We start from the raw sequence: 22396 nt of genomic DNA on the forward strand, positions 1-22396 counted from the left end.
ACGTACTTTCACAAAATTGCAATTTTCGTCGTGTAAGTTGGCCTAAAAATTGGATTTAGCCATGTAATTAGTCAAAAAATAGGTATTAGTGAAATAACTTGGCTTCTTCTCTTCTAATAGTTTTTTTTTCACTGGAATACTGACATAATGTATATTAATGTTTCGACTCTGTATATGTCGACGACACATATACAAAAAAAAAGATTAAAAAACAAAATAAGCCAAGCTATTGCATCAATAAGATCTAATATTCATTAATTAGATGGTGAAAATTCAATTAAATTACCAACTGAAATAATCTTTTTACTTTAAATTTTTTTTACAAAAAAAAGATACTCAATTTTGCTATTTTAACCACATGCATAACCACTAAATTTGTCTCTGCATGCATAATCGTACCAGTATGGTCCCAATTCCTCACCTTCTTTCTTATATAATGTATGTGTGTACACATGAGGGAGAAGAGAACTAACGTTTTATCCTCGTCTTAGCACTCCAAAACAGCCATAAAAGACCACCGATTCAAGAAATGGAGGAAGGAAGAACAACTAGGGTTAATGCATTCTTCTCATCATTTTAATACGAATTTACGTACATCCCTGATTTCGGCCTGATCCTTAATCCCTCGCCGATCCGAATAGCCTAACATCGTCGCAAGATGTTATACGCAAGCGCTATCGAATTCGCTTAGCTGCTGAGAGGAAAAATCTAGGCGAGGTTCAACAGCTGTGGTGTGACTAGGAAATTGAAATAGCGAAGAGGTAAGGTCTTTAGCGCTTTGATCTATTGTACTTTTTTGTGGCGTTGTAAGAAAGATCGAAACCACAGCACAAAAAGAAACAGTAGAGTTGGCTGTAAATAAATCAAGAGCTAAACATTATTTGTAGTAAGTATGGAGTTATTTGGGATGTTTTTCTTTATGGAAAATTTTAAAATATAAGCTCAGTCAAACTAATTTTTGAAAAATAATTGTACTTGATCATATTGACGTGTTTTCAAATACACTGGAGAGAGTTAGTTGTAACAAAAAAAAAAGTTTGACCAAAGTTATCATCGTTTTTTCCCAATTTTTGCAGATTTTACATTCGTCAGTGATGTGTTAATTTGATTTAATTTTTTGGTTTGAAAATTCAGGCATAACAGTGAAGAAATCGATCGAGCGAGCGATCGAGGCCTGCGTTGGAAATATTAATCAAATCTCAAGTGAGAAAATCGACTTCCCAAACTTTAAAATTTTGTCGTGTTTTTACTTTAGTGAGTCATAAATCCGACGGCATATATAGCCTACGACGCCTGTGAAATTTTGGTTCCTTCAAATTTGACTTTCGAATTTGGGTTCCACTATTTCTTTTTTCTTTTTTTTTGGGATTTAACTAATTTTTTTTTTTTAGGTTGGAATGATGGATAAAAGACATTAGGACTTTATAATTAAGGTTCGGAAAGTTTAGGTAAAAATTAGTGAAAATATGATCAGAAACAAAGGCTTAAACTTGACGAAACAATAATAAACTCTAAGAATTTATTTCGAATATATTTTGAATTACTTCCTAATAAGCCCGGATGATGAAATACAAAGTGTTAGAATTTTAATTAATACGAGATTAGATACTTAAACACCGTCATTTGGTACGCGGGATATGACCCGTCGTCTTTGTCTCATCCACCATTTGGAGGTATAGGATGATTAGGGTCGAACTAGCAAGGTCGGACTGATGCCAACTTCGCGTCTCATAACAAACCGTGCGACTGTATCCGAACTTGATGACTTTAATGAATATATTTTAGTTCATTTAAAATGATTTAAGGAATCCATATGAAAAATTGCATGATTTACGGAAAACGGGTCAGAAATGCTAAGTTGGTAAAACTAATAAGAAAGCGCTTAGTGTAAGTAAGTGACTTGTTAATTTGAATAAATGCTAAAGGAATATTAATAAACAACATTTTGGATTGATACTTGTGTTAGCATCGATGACGTGACATTTTTATATTGCAAGTGCAATTTTTTATATTTCATCACATCATCAGTGCTTGCATATGTGTACACAGTGTGTGTAGCATATCAGTGTGTGTGTATCTTCTTAAGATAGTAAATTAATTTAGAAGATTAACCACCTAAGCCTAAAAAATGAATAAAAACAAGGTTCTATTAAAATAAATACTTTATAAAATTTTCTCCACTCAATTATATATCTTCTTCACAAATTGAGAGACCTATTTATAAAATCTCTTTGAAATAATACAAAAATAATTACATTGTTACATACATTATCACATACTGATTTTCAATATTTTTTACTCTTATTTCGGCACTCCTCCTTGTGATGATAATCATGATACAATGATTGTTTTCACTACGTGTTTTTATATTGTCTCGTTAAAAACCTTACTAGGAAATATCCATTGGGATAAAAACCATAGTAAAGGTAAAAAAAGTGCAGTCACGTAAACTTCCCCTCATGTTAACACGAATTATTCTTCACAAATTTCGTAGATTGCGCATCCCAATTATATATATATGTTTTTTGAATATTTTCGTATAAAGTGTCTTTGTGAAGAGATCTGATTAGTTTTCACTTGATTGAATGTAACGAATATTAATATCTTTATTCTTCTCAAACTCTTGGGTGAATGCGAAGAACTTAGGAGAAATATGTTTAGTTATATCGCTTTTTATGTATCATTATTTCATTTGAGTAACACATGTAGCATACCTTCATATAGTGGCACAGGCTTCTTGTCAAATGTTAATCCACATGAGATTTGGTTATGTTGGGTCATTGATTTTAGCCACACACATTCACGGCTTGCTTTATGTAGTGAAATAATCTCAGCGTGATTTGATGAAATTGTTACGAATGTTTGTTTCTGTGAACGCCAAGAAATTGCATTGCCTCCATGAGTATATATATATCCGGTTTGGGAACGTGCCTTGTGGATTAGATAAGTACCCAGCATCAGCATAACCAATTATACTTTGATTAGTATCTTTTGAATACAAAAGTCTCAAGTCTGTCGTTCCTCGTAGATAACGGAATAAATGTTTAATTTCGTTCCAATGTCTCTTTGTTAGATATGAGCTAAATCTTGTCAATAAATTTACAGCAAAAGGTATATCAGTTCTTGTACAATTTGCAAAATACATAAGGATACTAATAGCACTCAGATGTGGTACTTCTTGACCAAGAATAACTTCACAATCTTCACATAGACGGAATTGATCTTTTTCTATGTTTAATTATCTAACAATTATTGGAGTACTTAATGGATTTGATTTATCCATATTAAAACCTTTAAGGACATTTTCTGTATAATTTGACCGTGAACAAATATTTCACATTCTTTTTGTTCAATTTTCAAACACTGACAATACTTTGTTTTTTCAAAGTACTTCGTTTCAAATTCTTCTTTCAAGTACAACACAACTTCTTGAATTCTCATATTTGTTCTAATGATGTTTAAATCATCAACATATACAGCAAAAATTATGTATTCGGATGTTTTTTTCTTAATGGAAACACAATGACATATTGAATTGTTTACATATCCCTTTTTCATTAAGTGTTCACTTAGCCGATTATACCACATTCGGCTGGATTGCTTTAATACATATAATGATCTTTGTAATTTCACAGAATAACATTTTTTGGATTTGATTCATATAAGTAAACTGTAACAACATCCATAAGACACATTTCTAAATTTTCAGATACACCAAACTAATCAAATACCGAGACATAATTGCATCCATAACGGAAAAATACATTTCTTCATAATCAAATTCTAGGCCTTTGAGAAAACCCTTGTGCAACAAGTAGAGCTTTATATCTTACTATTTCATTTTTCTCATTTCGCTTTCGAATAAAAACCTTTTTGTACCAAACAGGTTTTACACATTTAGGTGCAAGGACTATAGGTCTAAAAACGTTACGTTTATTTAACGAATCCAATTCAACTTGGATGACATCTTTCTATTTTATCCAGTCTTTTTGATTTTTACATTCACAAAATATTTTGGTTCATGATCTCCATTGTCATTTATGATGTCAAATGCCACATTGTAACAAATATCTCATTAATTTCTTTTATATATTTTAGGTTCCATATTTTCCAAGTATTAATATAATTGATAGAGATTTCACGGTTCTGTCAGTTTGTGGTTCTAACAGAACATTTTCATCATCATGTGTTTGTGCCGGAATATCATTCTCTATTTTATGATCACCGTGTTTTTCTATGCATTTTCTTTTTTGAGGATTTTTATCATTGGAACTGATTGGCCTTCTGCGCTTCAATCGTTTTATGACATAATGAGTATCTTCAATTTGTTCGTTGGAATTTCAATTCAAGCATGGATATTTTCAGCATGTATATATGATTTAGTTACCTCTTTTGTGTCTGCAAATACATCTGGCATTTGATTTACTATTTTTTGCAAGTACACAATTAGATGTACATCTTTTTATATTGTTTAGTATTTGGATCTAGATATAATAATGATGATATATACCATGTAATTTCATTTTCGATGTGTTTCTTTTATCTCCCTAACATTGAGAATATTTTCTCATTAAAATGACAATCAGCAAAATTTGTTGTAAACACATCGTCTCTCTGATGCTCAAGATATCGAATGATTGACGGTCTATTATAACCAATATAAATTCCGATCTTTCTTTAAGGTCCAATTTTTGTTCGTTGAGGCGGTGTAATAGACACATACACCATACATTAAAAAATTCTCAGATGTGAAATGTCTGATTCTTTACCAAATGCAAGCTGCAATAAAAACTATTTATGATATGCACTTGGTCTGATGCGAATCAATGCAGCAGCATGTAGAATCGAATGTCCCCATATAGAAATAGGGAGTTTTGTTTTCATAATCATTGGTCTAGCAATCAATGTAGACATTTACTCAATGATTCATTTTGTGTATGTACATGAGCAACATGATGTTCAACAGTTATTTCCATTGACATACAATAATCATTGAAAGTCTGGGGAGTAAATTCACCTGCATTATCAAGTATAATTTTCTTGATTATATACGGGAAATTGATTCCACAATTTCATTATTTGAGCAAGTAATCTTGCAAATGCCACATTCCTTGTTGATAATAAACATACATGTGACCAGCAACTCGAGACATCGATCAATACTATAAAATATCTAAATGGTCCACATGGTGGATGAATTGCCCCAAAAATATCACCCTGAATTGGCCCACAAATATCAAGAAACATGAGTGATTTAGTTTAGATTTTAGCTGGTGGTGGTCTTAAAACTTATTATTTTTAAAGATTTTCTGGTCTTTCAGCTGATGGCCATGTGTATTTTCTATAATTCTTCGCGTCATTATTGAACCAGGATGTCTTCATCGATCATGTCAATTAATTAATATTGAAAAATTATCAACTACCATATTTGGTTCGATTAGACTTATATGTGTAAAATCCAATCCAGTAGGGAGCATAGATTGTTTTTCAACTACATAATTCTTTCCTGATTTATATGTGGAAAGACACATATATTTATCATTTCCTTTAGTTATTATCTGAGTATCAGACCCATGAGAATATATGTCATTAAAAATCAACAAATTTATTTTCGATTGTGGTGAATACAAATCATCATTTATCAGAAATTTTGTACCATTAGGTAACAAAAAATGTGTTTTACCACAACCTTTAATCAAGTCTATAAGACCTGATATTGTATTAATCATTGTTTTTGTTGGTTTTAGTTCCAAGAAAAATATTTTATTTCGGATCATAGTGTACGTTATACCACTATCAGATATGTAAACTTCAATGTGATTAGTTCCTTGTTTAGCTTTGTTCATAGTATTTTCATATTTGAACTTCAAAAAATATGCAATGAAAAATATTTACTGACAATACATATGTAATTTATTGAAAAATATAACACATATCATAATTATACAATAAAACATTATCATATGAGTACATGAAAAATAAAATATCTTATATTTCTATTCCACTAGTATATTGATCATTTTCAGAGAAATCATTCAGAAAATCCGCAGCATCAAAATGAGTGAATAACTCAAATGGCCATTGTGTTCAGTGAAGTTGATCTCTCTTTATTTTCTCTTTATTGATTCTCTATAGAGCTTATAAATGTGCTCGTGGGCCCGACAAATACGAGAACAATGTCCTGGAGTGTCGCATCTAAAACAAAAAATTTTAAATCGTTTTGAGTTATTTTTCATTAATACTCATGTTCTCATGATGTCATTTTAGTGGATGGTTTGTGACGCTCTTTTGAGAAGAATTATAGAAGTAACTATCTCCATTGTTTTCAAAACCACGGCCGCGACCACAACCACATCCACGACCACTTCCACATCCACGACCACGACCACGACCTCGATTTCGAACTCGACCAAAACCTTGTCTATGACTTTGATTTTGGTTTCCAGGTTTAAATTCATTTTTATTTACGACATTTACTTCTGGAAATGCTGTTGATCAAGTGTATCGAGACTGATAATTTCTTATTAGCAGCTCGTTTTTCTTTTCCGTCACAAGAAGACATGCGATAAATTCAGAATATCTCACAAATCCACGCATCTATATTGTTATTGTAGAGTTATATTTGATGCGTGAGAATGATAAAAAAAATTCAAGCATTTCCGATTCTCTAACCTCATGTTCACAAAATTTTATTTGTGAGATTATTCGTTACATTACGAGTTGTAATCACTCACTTTTTTAAAATTTTGGAATCTTAACGTATTTCATTCATCCCGGACGGTCAGAAATATAACTTCCCTTATATGTTCAAATCTTTTCTTTAATCATTTCACAAAATCGTGAGATCTTTTTCAATGAGATATTCACATTTTAATCATTCATCAAGATGTCGACACAAAAATATCACAGTTTTTGCATTTGCTTATGATGATGAGATACCATTTTCTTTAATGGTCTCATTTAGACCTAATATGACTCAAGATGTATTTCTGCATCGAGAGTCCATGACATATAATTTTTTCCCGTAATATCAAGTGCAACGAATTCGAGCTTTGTCAAATTTGACATTGTGGTACTAGGAAAAAAAATAACAATGCGTTTTATTAGTTAAGTTCTAAATATATTAATATGATAATACAAAGTAACAACTAAATTATAAGTATAAGCATACCTAAAAATAAAGAAAAAATGTGAGGCGGATATTTTCCGATAACTACAAGACTAATGAATATAATAACCAAAATAATTATACAAAATAACCTTGAAAGAATCATCTTCTTCTTCTTCGAAAAATTGATGAAGAAAAATTTTTAGCGAGGAAGAGTAAGTTTGAAGTGATTGAATGTGTTTGTGAAATCATATTATAAGGCAAACTAGCCGTTTATGGCCATTTATACATATACATAATCTTAAAAAAATAAATGTATGTATATGCATAATTTTATGGTAATAATATGATGTATATAATGTTAGTGATGTTTAAATAATTATGTATATCACATCACATTATTATAATGAGGTGCCAGTGACTCCTTTTATATAATATTGTGACATTATTCAAATATATATATATATAATTATTATATAAAAAATAAAAATATATAAACAATGTAATAATATAATCACATCATGTTATTATAATGAGTAAATTCTTTTTATATAATAACATGATATTATATATTAAATATATATAATAAAAATAAATTAACATTAACACAACAAATATATATAAATAGTGTAATAATATAATCACATCACTTATTACAATGAGGTGTCATAAACTCCTCTTATATGATAACATTATATTATATATTAAATATATACACAATAAAAATAAATAATTAGTAAAATAAATATTATTACTTTTGAATATTGCTACATTTTTCTTGTGTTTTGGAGTTGGAAAAATATGAAGAATAATCTTAGAGTTTCGTGTTGATAACATGTAAAAAAAAAATTACGGTAAAATAAAATCTCAAACCCACAAAATATATTAAACTACACATTTTTATAAAATTTTCTCCACTCAAACATATATCTTTTTTACAAATTGAAAGATCTATTTATAGAATCACTTTAAAAATAATTCAAAAATAATTATATCATTACATATCTCGTCACACATTAATTCTCAGTATTTCCAAGTCTTTTTTTCCATAATTTTGGTGAGAATGAGAACACGTAGGCACCACTGTAGAAGAAACTGGGGAGGATCGATGATGTTGAAAGGTGATTGATAGTGAAACAAGTCTATATATTTTCTGTCCATTTCCAATTTAAAAAAATGGGCATCAATCATTAATTTCCAATCATATTATATATATATAAATCTTTAAATTAAATAAATAAAAAATTTGACTTCGATTTGGATATTAACTCAAACTAGCTCCCAGTAAATAAAGATAAAAACCGATTTTTTTTAATAATTATTTGGAGCTGTGATTTGAGTAGAAATTTCGAATCTCGAAGCAATAAATATCACTTCCCCATTCAGTTCTCGAACATAGATTATATATCTCACCTTGGCAGATATCCCATATTCCATCTCCATAATTTCTTCTCAAATTCCGTGTATGAATGTTAAATTTAATCCAAACCCTTCTCATTTTTTCCTTATATTTCAAGAAACTTTTACATCATATATTTGTTCCAGCAATCAGATAGATAGAATCCATGTTCAGAAATCCCGTAGATGGCGCTCATTTGCCTTCAGCTTCATCCTGTGCTCCACAAGACAGCTTCCATGGTAACTGATTACACATCTTATTTTGTTAATAAAGGAGAAAAGGAAAACATATTCATGTAAATTTCGTGCGTTTCGAATATAATTCTCGGGAAATTCCAGTTTCAGGCATACCCCAGTTCTTCATGAGGAGATCCATGTCGTTTTCCGGGCTCGATCGAGACGAGGATTCGCAGCCCGACGACGACGTTTCGGACGACGGGTCACAGATGCTGGGAGAAAAGAAGAGGAGGCTGAACCTGGAACAGGTGAGGGCCTTAGAGAAGAGCTTTGAATTGGGTAACAAACTTGAGCCCGAGAGGAAAATGAGGTTGGCTCGGGCTTTGGGACTGCAACCCAGGCAGGTCGCGATTTGGTTCCAGAACAGGAGGGCCCGTTGGAAGACTAAGCAGTTGGAGAAGGACTATGATGTCTTGAAGAGACAATTGGAAGCACTCAAATCGGATAACCATGCCCTCAAGTCTCAAAACAAGAAACTTCAATCACAGGTTCTTTCCCTTTTCTTTTTAACTTGTCAAAGTTTGATTTAACGAATTTGGTTAGTAACTTTCAATTGTCATACTGTGATCAAAACCATATGATCTTTAACTGTTGGTCAAGATAATGAAATCAAGTTGGTAATTAAAATTAGTTATTACTGTTTTATTGCAGTTATTCGCCTTGAAAAGCAAAGAACACCATAATGTCTCGACTGCCATTAACTTGAACAAAGAAAACGAAGCCTGTTGGAGTAATGGAAGTGACAACAGTTATAATGAAGTTAACCTCAACGCAACATCAGCAGACAACACATTGTACACTCGTATCAACAACAACAAAAACAAAAACGTAGTCATTTTCCCGTCACCGATGGAGATTTCAGCACCGAATCTACCCGATTACTTCCATAATCACAAGATAAACAATGATCATCACCCCCCTTCATCGAACCACCAAATCTTCAACATGTTTGGAAATATCGAGGAAAGCCAAGAGTTTTGGCCATGGCACGAACAACAACAGAACTATCAATAAATTTCTTGATCTGCTGCGCCATGTGAAAGTCAGAAGTCAACATTGCCAAAAGTTTTTTTAATTTCACACTGTTTATTATTTTTTCCTTTTCTTCTTCTTCTTGTTACAATATACTTATAATTATATATTTTGGTGGCTGTCATTCAAATATATTAATATGATCTGATCACTGTATCATATCATGATCCAATCATGCATCAATGTATATAATAATAAGATACATGTTACATGCAAAATATAAAACAAAATCTGTCATACATCAGTAGGGTCGATACTGATCTGTCATGGGCCATAATCTGCATAGAGAAACAAGTTCCCTTCCTGCTCCAAATTTAACTTTGAAATTATCGAAATCTTTCTAGTTGGCAATTTATACTGTACAAGAAAAGACTCGCTGAAAAGAGACGTGTCTTGCTATCGAGGAATGAGTCAAAATTTATTGAATTTATTTGTCACTGTTTAGTCAATTTGATTAAGATTTAGTGGATTTCATAATGAGATCATGATATTAGTGATTTAGTGGTTGAAATATTTGTTTTATGCTTTTTTCTATAAATAACATATGTATATCATATTTTCATTTGAGAAGTAAATGATTTTCACGTGAATACCAGTGTGTAATTTTCCTCATTTCCTTTCCTTCGTTTTCTGCCATCTATATACTTCTTCCTCAACATTTGTGGCATCAGAGACAGGTTTGAGAGAAAGTGGAGTTAAAACACGTGAGTTGAGAAATACACTTTGAGAGAAACGTTCATGGCCAACGGTAATTTGCAATGGGTGTTGCACAACTTATTCCAATTTTTAAAGGAGAAGGCTATGAACTCTGGAGTATCCGTTTGAAGACTCTACTCAAATCACAAGATCTTTGAGACTTGGTAGAACATGGGTTTACCAATCTTAATGAAGAAAGCAGGTTGAGGAATAACATGAAGAAAGATTCAAAGGCATTGGTGATTATTTAGCAGGCAGTTCATGACTGCATCTTCACAAGAATCACATATATATGTGAACCTATCAAAGCAAGCATGGTCAATTCTACATGAAGAATTTCAAGGTGATTCAAAAGTCATCGTCGTGCGGCTACAATCACTTCGACACGAGTTTGAAACCTTGATCATGAACAATGGAGAATCAATCGCTGATTTTTTTGTCAAGAGCAATGGCAATAGTCAATCAAATGCGATCTTATGGTTAGAAGATCACTAAACATACCATCATTGAAAATGTATTGAGAATTTTAACTCCAAAATTTGATCATGTTTTCGTTGCAATAGAAGAATCTAAGGATTTGTCTATTTTTTTCATTTGATGAACTAATGGGGTCTTTGCAAGCCCGTGAGTCAATAATTAATAGGTCACTTGAAAAAAAATGTAGAAAAAACATTTCAAGTGAAGGAGATAGTCTCAAAATTTGGAGAAATTGAACTTTAAACAACTAGAGGTCGTGAGAGAGGAGGATTTCATGGTCGTGGTCGAGGTCGAGGTCTTGGTAGAGGTATACTTGATTGGCAATAAAGGTACACCAGTGAGCAAAGAAACAACAAGAATGACGTTCAGTGCTATCAGTGCAAGGGATATGGGCATGTAAAAGCTTATTGTCCAAACAAAGACCAACAAGTGAATTACGCATCAAATAATGAAGAGAAAAGTAAGCTTTTTATGGCTCATTCTAATACTGACAATAATTCAAGTGGTATGTGGTTTGTAGATAGTGGTTGCTCAAACAATATGGCGGCGGGCACAAAATCCATGCTTAAAGAACTAGATGAGACACAAAAGGTGAATGTTTGGCTTGGGAATATCAAAGATATGCAAGTTGAAGGGAAAGGTATAGTAAGCATTGAAACCACCCATGGTAAAGTAAAGTTACTGTACAATGTTCAGTTTGTACCTGACTTCAGATATAATTTGCTTAGTGTGAGACAATTAATGGCTTGTGGTTATTCTATTTCTTTTGAAATGGTGCATGTATCATTAGGGAAAAGAATTACAGAAATACGTTGATCACCATTAACATGACGTCAAACAAAATGTCTCCATTGGAAGTCTCACGCATGGAGAATCTTGTGCTTGTTGCCGGTGAAAAACATGACTCAATCTTATGGCATTTGCGATATGGGCATCTCAATGTCAAAGACCTCAAATTATTAAGTGATAAAGTTATGGTTCTTGGATTGCCTAATATTGGTTTTATCAAATTATGTGAAGGGTGCATATATGGAAAACAACCAAAAGGTCATTTTTTGTTGAAAAGGTTTGGAGAGCTTCAAAATTCAATTAATTCCCGCTGAGATATGTGGGCCTATGCAGACCTAATCTTTTGGTGGCAGTCGTTATTTATTGATTTTACTATTGATTAAATTCGCATGGGTTTTGTTTATTTTTTGAAAAACAAGTCAGAAACATCCCAGAAATTCAAACACTTTAAAGCTAAAATTGGAAGGGAAAAAAAATAGAGTAGAGCATCAAATTTTTTTGCACGGATATGGGGGAAGAATTTGATTTTTTTGTGTGAAGTAAATGACATTCATAGGCAGTTGACAATTCCTTGCACTCCATAGAAAAACGGTGTTGCCAAACAGAATAATTAAATTGTTGTAGAGATGAAAAGAAGTTTGTTGCATGCAAAATGGCTTTCAAATGATTTTTGAGCTGAAGCTGTGGCAACATCAATATATTTATTGAATATACCTCCCACAAAGGTTGACATGAATCGAACTCCATTTGAAGCTTGGTGTGGCACAATACTGTCTGCAGTCATTTTGGTGAATTCTCAAGTTCATCAAAAACTGCATGAGAAATTTGAAAATTGCATTTTTATTGGTTATTATACTCAATCTATGACACATAGATTACATAACCCTCTTAATAGAAATTTTTTGGTGAGAAGAGATGTAGTATTTGATGAAAATACAAGTTGGGATTGTTGAGAAAGTGCGGAAACATGTTCCTTGGATCAATGAAATACCTTCAAAAGAAATTCAAGAGCCAACTTCAACGAATTCATCAACTAGTTCTTCTACGACTTCACCAATTTCATCATCTTCAACATCATCAAATTCTCATCGCACATCGCAATGTCAAAGCTCTTCGGATTAGATACCGCTAAGAAGATTTAGATCTTTAAATGATATATATGAATCATGTCATTTTGCTCTTACTGTTTCGGATCCTATTTTCTATGTATAAGCAGCTGAGAAAAAAATGCAGAGCGAAATGATGGAAGAACAACGTCAATTAAAAAGAATGAGACATGGGAGATGGTGGATATACCGGAAGAAAAATTGCAATTGGTCTGAAATGGGTATTCAAAATAAAGAAATGAGTATTCAAAATAAAATTGGTGCAATTGGTAGCATACAAAAGCATAAACCCAGCTAGTGGCGAAAGGATATGCACAACAATATGGCATTGATTTCAAAGAAACATTTTCTCGGGTAGCTCATTTTGAAACGGTGAGAATTATCTTGGCATTGGCTGTTCAATTACGATGACATGTGTATCACTTTGATGTCAAGTCCGCAATTTTAAATGGAAATTTGCAATATGGGGTTTATGTAACAAAACTAGAAGGTTCCATTGTTGAAGGAAAAGAAACCAAAGTGTATAAGTTGAGAAATGCGCTTTATGGATTAAAGCAGGCTCTTAGGGTATCTTATAGCAAAATTGATGCACATTTCCAAAAAAATGGTTTTATGAGAAGTGAAAATTAGCTCACTTTGTATGTGAAGAAAGAAAGTAAAATTGATTTTATCATTGTTTGTCTTTATGTTAATGATATAATTTACACAACTTCCTCTAACTCCCTTTTGGGTGAATTTAAAACACTTATGATGAAAGAGATTAAAATGTCGGACATGAGTTTACTACATTATTTTCTTGGACTTGAAGTTCAACAAGCAGAAGATGTGATTTTTATTTCTCAAAAAAATATGCAAATGATCTTCTTATTAAATTTGACATGATAAATTGTAAACCTGCTACCACACTAATGAATATCAATGAAAAATTGCAGCATGAAGATGGGGTAGAGATGGATGATGCAAAAAGTTCTAAAAACTTGGTTGAAGGTTTGATTTATCTAACACATACTTGACCAGATATTCGATCCATTTTCTATTGGTATGATTTCTAGGTTTATGCAACATCCTTCAAAAATTCATTTTGAAGCAACAAAGCGGGTCTTGCGTTGATTTGAGCTTTAATAATTAAAAGAGTTTGTTTCCTAATTATAAGATTAATTTCCTTTTCATGTAGGAATCTATTCAAAAAATCCTGTAAAAAAACAACACAAGTTTATATATATTGAAGAATAATTTTTGCACTATATAGAAAAACAACACGATCGAGATACGAGAGAATATATATAATTCGAGAGAATTTTCTGAAGAACTCAAATAGACGAAGCATCTCTGTTTCAGTGTGTTGTTGTGACGTGTTGGATATATTTGAAGCCAACACTGTACAAACGTTGGTTGAAGAACTTTTTTTGTTGCTCCGAATTTCGACCACACAGATTTGCGTTCTAGTGTTTTAGTCATTTTTGTTATTGATATTTTAAGATGTAATTTATTTCATTGACTTGTTAAGATAGTTTTTCGTTTTTCACTAATATTATTTTTGTAAACTACTTTTTTTTCTAATGATTATTTTGCTCTGAGGTATCGTACAAGTGTGTTCACTCGTGCATAATTATATTTGTCTTACTTTTAATTAAATTTATTTATTTATGTGTTATATTATTATATTATTATATATGACACTTATAATACTTAACATTATGTTCAACAAAACACTTTCAATAATAATTTATTTTTTTGGAAATTTTGGAATAACTAAATATGGAAAGAAAAAAAAAAGAAGAAAACAATTGTAAAATGGGAAGAAGCCAATAAGATGGGAAGGTAAAGAAACGGAATCAGAATTCAGACTGTGGCTTCGGGAATGGTTTTTCTATAATAAAAAAAAATCATTTTTTATTATTTTTCTCTTTTTTCTGCTATATAATTTATTATAACTATGATGTTATTACTGTAGTGTTTTCTTTTTAAGAAAAACAACCACCTACAGTCAAATATATGATGTTTCCCTGTTTTTTCTCTTTTTTATATAATAACAAAGAGAATATTGTCTTCTTGTTCTTGTACTTTTACTATTTTGTGATTTTAATTTTTTTTATATCCTAATAAAAACATATAACAAAACCGTATTTTAAATTTGATAAAAAAAAACAAACAAACAAGGAGATAAAATGTGAATTTAAGAAGTTGAGATAAAATGTGAATTTAAGAAAATATACGAGGATAATTTGGAGAATGAAAATGTTAAAATAAGATATTTTTGAAAAAAAAAGTAGGGTATCTCAATTTTGGTAAAAACTTGTATGAAACAGTTTCACGGGTCGTATTTGTGAGATGCATCTCTTATTTGGGTCATCCATTAAAAAATATTAATTTTTATGCTAAGAGTATTATTTTTTTATTGTGGATATGTGTAGGGTTGACTCGTCTCACAGATTAAGATCCGTGAGACGGTCTCACATGAGACCCACTCCTCAATTTTTTTTAAACAGCTTATAAGCAGTCAAAGAGTTTATTTTGACAACTTATAAGTTGTTTGTAATTTTTTTTACCAAACGAATTATGAAAGTTTAAAAACTCTAAAACAACTTATAAACTGATTTTTAGAGTTTATAAATTCTTTCAAACATTTTTTAACTCGTGTGATAACCTTTTTTTTTATTTTTTCGAAATTTAATAGCTGTTTTTTTTATAAAAAAAAAACGAAAATAGCTTGCTGTAATCGGTTCATCGTTGGGCCAAATTCATGGCAAGATTTTTGTATTCCAATGGTTTAGAACTCTATGTAGACCCAACCGATGGCTAGATTTTGACTCCAGTTTAAGAATTAGTGTTTTTTTATAATTAAACATATTTTCTAGATAAATATAAATATTTTAGGAAATAATTCTTGATCTTTATTGAATTTAATTGAATAGTTTTTCTATTTTAAATTTTCTAAAAAAATTTATTTTTGTTATTTTATGATTCTAATTTTTTTTTCAATTGTTTCAAGGGTCTTGAGCTTTTCTAGTTTAATGATTACAATTTCATGCCTAAATAAAAAGTTATTGGTAATCCGGTGCACATGCGTTATTTAGCGTTTCTGCATTTTTTGCGAGTTGTTGAGGAAATTTTTACGATTAGAATCAAATTCGATAGTGTCAGATTAACTATAAGTAATATCGTAATAGAGATATTTTTTTTCAATATCTAATTACTTCGTTTTTAATAATACGTTGTAAATATAGACATGTTCATACTAATTCACATATATTTTTAATTCGCATTGCCTGTGTCACTGATTTATATTCGTGTGATATGTAAATTCGATTCATATTTATTATGAAAATTAATATTTTCGACATAAAATTTAATTTTTTTTATTAATTGTATCAGGTCTCACAAAATTAATTTAAATTATATAAGTTAAAGTTATCATTATATACCCCATATTTATGATTTAAAGGTTTTGGCCACGATCTCACACGATTTTGTTTTCTTATTTTTAAAAATTGAATAGATTCTTATTATATTTCCTATTCTAGAACTGAAATCGATCTAAGTTTAAGCAGAACATTCGACTTTTTTTTTTTAATTTTCTGTTTTCAAATTGGGGGAAAGTTTTTCTTACAATTAGGTCTCAAACATGATATTTCATCTCAAATTTATGAGGCATGGACATGAAAATTCAAAATTTGATTGAAGGTTTTAGATAAAGGTAATCATTTCATATCCATCTTGAACTATGTGTAGTCAAATTAAGAGTACATGTTTTATAAGACAAGAGTAGGTCTCATGTGAGACCGTCTCACGGATCTTAATCCGTGAGACGGGTCAACCCTACCCATATTCACAATAAAAAGTAATACTCTTAGCATAAAAAGTAATACTTTTTCATGGATGACCCAAATAAGAGATCCGTCTGACAAATATGACCCGTGAGACCGTCTCACACAAGTTTTTGCCATAAGACAATATCATAAATTTTTATTCGGGAGACGGATTGACTCAATTCATAATTATCATTAAAAATAATATTTTTTTATGAATTGAATCAGTTCGGAGATTGTATTATATAATTATTTCGTAATACAATAGTACAAGTATTTTTGTGCCAAATTACAATGAGTATGTCTATTGTGAGATAATTTTACGAATTTTTATCTGTGAGATAGGTCAACTCTACCGATATTCATAAATAAAAAGTAATACTCTTAACATTAAAAGTAATATTTTTCATGGATGACCAAATAAAAGATCTGTCTCACAAAATAAGATCCGTGAGATTCTTTGAATTTTATATAGAAAGCTGACTCTGACTTCTCGGAATGTGGGTCGGTCCACCTTATTTTGTAAAACAAAAAGTAAAAATATTCATTTAGTAGATAAGAACCAAAATAATGAAATTAATAATATCATAGAATATAGATATAGTTTTTTTTTTTTGACGGAAGAATATAGATATAGTTGAAGGTAATATATATATATATATATATATATATATATATATATATATATATATATATATAATTTCGATATGTTGTACATCTATCGTGTATCTATTGAGCCCCGATGAGGTGTTAATTACTAATTGGATGAGATGAAATATAGAAAAATTGTGTATTTAATGGATGAGTGATACTTCATCGATGCTCACATAGATGTACACGATAGATGTGTAGTATATCAAAACTGTATATATATAAATGGGATAGGTGACGAAAAATCAAAAAAGGAAAATCCTAATCCAATAACAGTAAATCCTAGAAAAAGTGGAGACAGTGCAATAATTACCATCACTGTATACAAAATTACTCACTAGCCAATCAAATACGAGAATTCGCCCACGCGGGGCCACATCAACAACCAATGATATCCTACTTTGGCGTTTATTGTGTCACAGCCTGTGACCAGTTTGTCTCTGTTTTCTACTATTCATGCCAAGTCTCTCTCCTTTTCACGCAAAAACGCACGTTTCTCTCTCTCCTCCCACCCTTCTCTCACACACATTGTACACCACGCTAACTTAACTTTGTTCTGCCTCGACAACAGCTCGTGTCCCCATTCTCTTTTTGACGAACCAGTTCTTTAACCATGGGCTCACACTATATAACATACCGTTTTGTTTTTTGTGTGAGGATTTGAAATTTGGAGTGCATTGTGGGTTAGGGGGTGAGGGTGTGCGAGAGTGCGTGCAAGTTGTTGTTTCTGAATCTTGAATGTACAACAATGTCTTGATGTGGAAAATGTGGATAGTAGTCATGTGTTAGCGGTTTAGTGTTTGTTTGCTTGCTTTTTGAGTGATCGGGAGATTGTAGTTTTGTAGTAAATCTGCCTTTGGTACTCCATTTTTGCCATCTGGGCTCCTGTCTTTTTCTTTTCTTGGCTTTATTTTTGAAGTAAAGTCTTGGTCTTGTTCGTTGGATGAAATTTTGGTTTGCCAGTTTTCTGTGTGTTGCTTTCTTTCTTTCTTTCTTTTTGTTTTTTAAATGGTTTGTCGTATTTGATTAGTTTGGTATCTTTGTATTGGAGGGTAACCTCACTTGCCCTTAAAAAAATGTGAAAAGTAGAATCTTTGGATAAGGGCACAGCTAAAAAGGAGGGCTTTTGAAATTGAGTGCTCGTTTCTTGATTTATGGGATTTTTGCTCAAGGGCTTGGAAGATAATGGGGTTAGGTCCTGAAACTATCAATGGGAATACAATGAATGAGGGCACGTCTAAATCAAAGGTTAGGAAACAAATACTAAATGATGATGAAGAAGGTGATGGTGGGCAGAGTAGATGTTGGATTAAGTTCAGATTATTTGGAAGCTGCTTGTCTACAAGGTCCAAGGTTGACAGTTCTGTTAGTGGGTCTAGCTCACAATATGGTATGGACTCGGAGTAGATTGCGTATTTCATTAGTGTTGTTTCGAGTGACTTAAATGCCGATGGTTGGTGCTGACTTTCACTCTATAATTGGTGTCAATTAATATGTTGGAGACGATTAGTTACCATATTATACCTTTGTGGTGATTTTTCATATCTTCTTGTCAACTGTGAAGATACATGTCTAGTGTTCCCTGGTGTTCACTGGTGTGAGTGCGTTTGAATACTACTGAGATTGTTGTTTAATCTTGTTGATCTATTTGTCTACTCTTTAACGGATGCCAGAGAGCTCTCCGTAAGCCAATAACTGATGATGCTTTCACCAAGTTCACTGTTTTCGAAATATGTGTATGCACCGTCTACTTGATAGGGGTCCAACTTTAATTAATTCTCTGTTGTATATTTGTGCTTTTTTATAGTAAGCATTCATTAATTCATTTTTCATATAGTTATTGTATTGTGTTTTTTAATTAAGAAAAATAGACTATACATGGATGTGTTTAGTAGTTCCAGTGAGTGGCAAGATTATGCTGAAAGAATGCAAAGATTAGCGTAAAAGAAATTTTCAAATTGCATCCCTGTGATGCACATCTACACCAGACTCGACCTTCATTTTCAGGATATAATCCTAGAACTTCCATTTGTTGTTCCGTTCACAATTTGAATTTATAAGCAGTTGAGCAACGACTTTTTTTGTGTGTGACAGCTGAAAGTGAATCTACTAATGATTCTAGTAGATGCCTACCAGTTGCTCGAGCTGTATCATCTTCAACAAACAGTAATATTGAAAGTATCCCATCAACACCTAAAATAGATAAGGAGCTGAAAATAGCTTCTCAGCTTCGTAAGTTCAGTTATAGCGAATTGAAACTGGCCACAAGGAACTTTAGGCCTGATAACCTCCTTGGTGAGGGTGGCTTTGGCTGTGTTTTCAAGGGTTGGGTCAATGAGAATGGCAGCACACCAGTGAAAGCTGGCACAGGCCTTGCTGTTGCTGTGAAAACTCTCAACCACAATGGACTTCAAGGCCACAAAGAGTGGCTGGTATGAAATTACTTTTTCCTTAGCAGGCTTTATGCATTTTACGTCTGAAATTTTCCACATATTTTTAATTGTAAATCATTCTTATGTGGTAGGCTGAAGTAAATTATCTCGGAGAGCTCATCCATCCGCATTTGGTTAAATTGATAGGCTACTGCATAGAAGATAACCAAAGACTCCTGGTCTATGAATTCATGCCTCGGGGAAGCTTGGAGAATCACTTGTTCCAGAGTATGCATTTGGTTTCTTCTCCAAAATTTGTATACGTTTACTGTTGCTGTTTTGGGAATTGGATTAATCAGGCATAGCTGTATCTATAACATATAGAGCTTCATTGTTGATTGAATTTTTGTTTCAAGTGGCTAATACAAACAATTATTCGGGTATTGACACACAATGTATAGATGGTACTATCAGGTTATTCATGTGCTTATTAAAGAAACTATAACTGGCAATCAGTTGAAAATGTATCAACAATTTCATTTGTCTTTAACACAGTCTACTTTGTTAGAATAGACTCGTGGTATTTATGACTAATGGTCTACGACCATGCAAGTACAACATCGATTGAAATGGATATGCATTCTTTGCACTTTTAGATTGCTAGGGTGGCCGTGGAATTTCTGATGCTACAATCTTGTTTGTTAAATTCTTCAAATGCATGTAATATTTGACTGGTCACTGGAGCAAAAGTGTTTGCATGTGAGCATTTGGTGACCTCTCCCCATTTTCTAAGAATGCTAATATTGGCAAAATCACTACTTTCTGACTTTGTTTACATTGTTTCCTATATCCTCAATCTTGTAGTTCACTTTTCAATCGGTATATATTCGAGAGACATTTTTATTTGATAGCTCATTTTCTGTCACCTGGCCTTTATATCTTTACTAACAGTATATGATGTATTCCCTTTAATGCAGGGTCTCTGCCTCTTCCTTGGTCTATAAGAATGAAAGTTGCACTAAGTGCGGCGAAGGGCCTTGCCTACCTTCATGAAGAAGCTGAAAAACCAGTGATATATAGAGATTTTAAAACTTCTAATATCCTGCTAGATGCGGTTGTGGCAAGATATCCTCAGTATATTGAAGGTGTATTTCTTTTGCTTATTCTGACACCCTATTATTTATTTTTGTTAATCTAGGATTACAATGCAAAGCTTTCGGATTTTGGACTTGCAAAAGATGCTCCCGAGGGAGACAAGACACATGTATCTACTCGTGTGATGGGAACATATGGCTATGCTGCCCCTGAGTATGTGATGACCGGTGAGCATGCTACTCCTCCCTTGTGAGATCCTAATACATTTTTCTTGATCTTTTACCTGAGAAATAAGAGTCCTTTTGAACTCGGAGAAGAAAGGACTTTGAATGCCTTTCAATGTTTGAATTATGGGGATAACAGGATGATTTGAAGATATAACTCCTTCAATTTTTTTATTTCTAGTTCAATAAGAGCATGAAAGGTGATGATTTTATGATTGATCATGAAAAAGAAAAATAAACATTGTACATCTTTATCTTTAGTAATTCGTTTTGTTATTCATTATGTTTGAAAATTCATAGCTAGCTTACTCGATAATCTATGCAATTTCAGGACATTTGACAGCGAAGAGTGATGTTTACAGTTTCGGGGTGGTTCTACTCGAATTGTTGTCTGGACGGAGATCGATGGACAAAACCAGGCCTAATGGAGAGCATAACTTGGTTGAATGGGCAAGACCATATCTAGGGGAAAGGCGAAGATTCTACAGGCTAATTGATCCACGTCTTGAAGGTCGATTCTCAATAAAAGGCTCACAGAGAACTGTGCAGTTGGCTGCTCGTTGCCTTAGCCGTGAGGCAAAACTTAGACCTCAAATGAGCGAAATTGTTGAAGCCCTTGAACCACTGCCTAATTTGAAAGACATGGCATGCTCCTCTTCTTATTTCCAGGCCATTTATGCTGCTCGGGCCGCTAATGTCAACATAAATGCAAGAAATGGAGTTAGGTTGCAACCTGGTCCGCTCAAGAATGCACAGCCAACTCGAAGCCCTTCCATGCAAAATCGCTCTCATGCCTCTCCATATAACCAGTTCCAATCTTTCCAATCACCAAATCCTAAAAAATCGTAAGATTATCCAGCCTCCCTCTGATCATTTTTTTGTAATAGCACCTATTTTCACTCGAGTAAAAATATTGTATTTGCAGAGCTGAATATTGTTAATACAATTTTGGTGTAGTCTTTGACAAACTCAGCAGATTTCGTTCAACGAAAACTACGATTCAAAGTGATAAGTTATGTTGACAGTATCCAATGAATCTCTTAAGAGTTATGTGTAGTCCATTTTGTTCTGAATTGAAGATCATATTTCATCGTATTAGTTCTTTAATTTATGGATTTGGTTCACACTAAACAGAGTTGGATGATCAGAGGAACTTTGATTTGGCCTTCTAGCATTTTCAATAAGTATCATCTTGCTAAGCCGACTCAAGAACTTCTCTTGTTTGAAACACAAATTCATCTTATATTTATTAGATAGTGTGTACTTGAGATAGACATTTTTGCCCATTATCAATTATTACATTGTACAAATTGTCTTGTACACTTTGCAGGGGCAAAAATAAAGAGACTTCGAGTTTCCAACTAATTACACAGCAGCACACGAATTCATTCAAGCAACAGAA

General features: G+C 32.3%; 2 protein-coding genes across 5 annotated transcripts; both read left to right on the top strand.

The window, feature by feature from the left end:
• Positions 1–465: 465 nt before the first annotated feature.
• Positions 466–10988, top strand: LOC140841515 (homeobox-leucine zipper protein HAT7-like). 3 transcript variants are annotated; one of them, XM_073209003.1, is made up of 5 exons: positions 466–766; positions 1144–1203; positions 8654–8746; positions 8846–9231; positions 9395–10988. In XM_073209003.1, exons 3-5 carry the CDS (start codon positions 8674–8676, stop codon positions 9755–9757), a joined length of 822 nt encoding a protein of 273 aa, XP_073065104.1. In that variant the 5' UTR covers positions 466–766; positions 1144–1203; positions 8654–8673; the 3' UTR covers positions 9758–10988. The 3 variants fall into 3 exon arrangements, with proteins under 3 accessions (XP_073065104.1, XP_073065103.1, XP_073065105.1); XM_073209002.1 differs by having other exon boundaries at positions 466–761; positions 1135–1203; XM_073209004.1 differs by lacking the exons at positions 466–766; positions 1144–1203 and adding an exon at positions 8519–8571.
• Positions 10989–17783: 6795 nt separating this feature from the next.
• Positions 17784–22021, top strand: LOC140841517 (serine/threonine-protein kinase PBL34-like). 2 transcript variants are annotated; one of them, XM_073209011.1, is made up of 7 exons: positions 17784–18693; positions 19398–19735; positions 19828–19963; positions 20653–20789; positions 20874–20997; positions 21326–21839; positions 21952–22021. In XM_073209011.1, the coding sequence occupies exons 1-7, from the start codon at positions 18489–18491 to the stop codon at positions 21956–21958; spliced, it is 1461 nt and encodes a 486-aa protein (XP_073065112.1). In that variant the 5' UTR covers positions 17784–18488; the 3' UTR covers positions 21959–22021. The 2 variants fall into 2 exon arrangements, with proteins under 2 accessions (XP_073065112.1, XP_073065111.1); XM_073209010.1 differs by having other exon boundaries at positions 21920–21966.
• Positions 22022–22396: the final 375 nt, after the last annotated feature.

Source organism: Primulina eburnea, chromosome 9 (genome assembly GCF_022965805.1).
Source record: "Primulina eburnea isolate SZY01 chromosome 9, ASM2296580v1, whole genome shotgun sequence".
NCBI lineage: Eukaryota > Viridiplantae > Streptophyta > Magnoliopsida > Lamiales > Gesneriaceae > Primulina > Primulina eburnea.

What these genes read in the sequence shown, in the direction of transcription:
- LOC140841515 (XM_073209003.1), top strand. Translation starts at nt 8,674, where the DNA reads ATGTTCAGAAATCCCGTAGATGGCGCTCATTTGCCTTCAGCTTCATCC. An exon ending in TCCACAAGACAGCTTCCATG is followed by an intron (nt 8,747 to 8,845) that starts GTAACTGATTAC and finishes GGGAAATTCCAG; the next exon opens with TTTCAGGCATACCCCAGTTC. An exon ending in ACAAGAAACTTCAATCACAG is followed by an intron (nt 9,232 to 9,394) that starts GTTCTTTCCCTT and finishes GTTTTATTGCAG; the next exon opens with TTATTCGCCTTGAAAAGCAA.
- LOC140841517 (XM_073209010.1), top strand. Translation starts at nt 18,489, where the DNA reads ATGGGGTTAGGTCCTGAAACTATCAATGGGAATACAATGAATGAGGGC. An exon ending in AAGGCCACAAAGAGTGGCTG is followed by an intron (nt 19,736 to 19,827) that starts GTATGAAATTAC and finishes CTTATGTGGTAG; the next exon opens with GCTGAAGTAAATTATCTCGG. An exon ending in CCCTGAGTATGTGATGACCG is followed by an intron (nt 20,998 to 21,325) that starts GTGAGCATGCTA and finishes ATGCAATTTCAG; the next exon opens with GACATTTGACAGCGAAGAGT.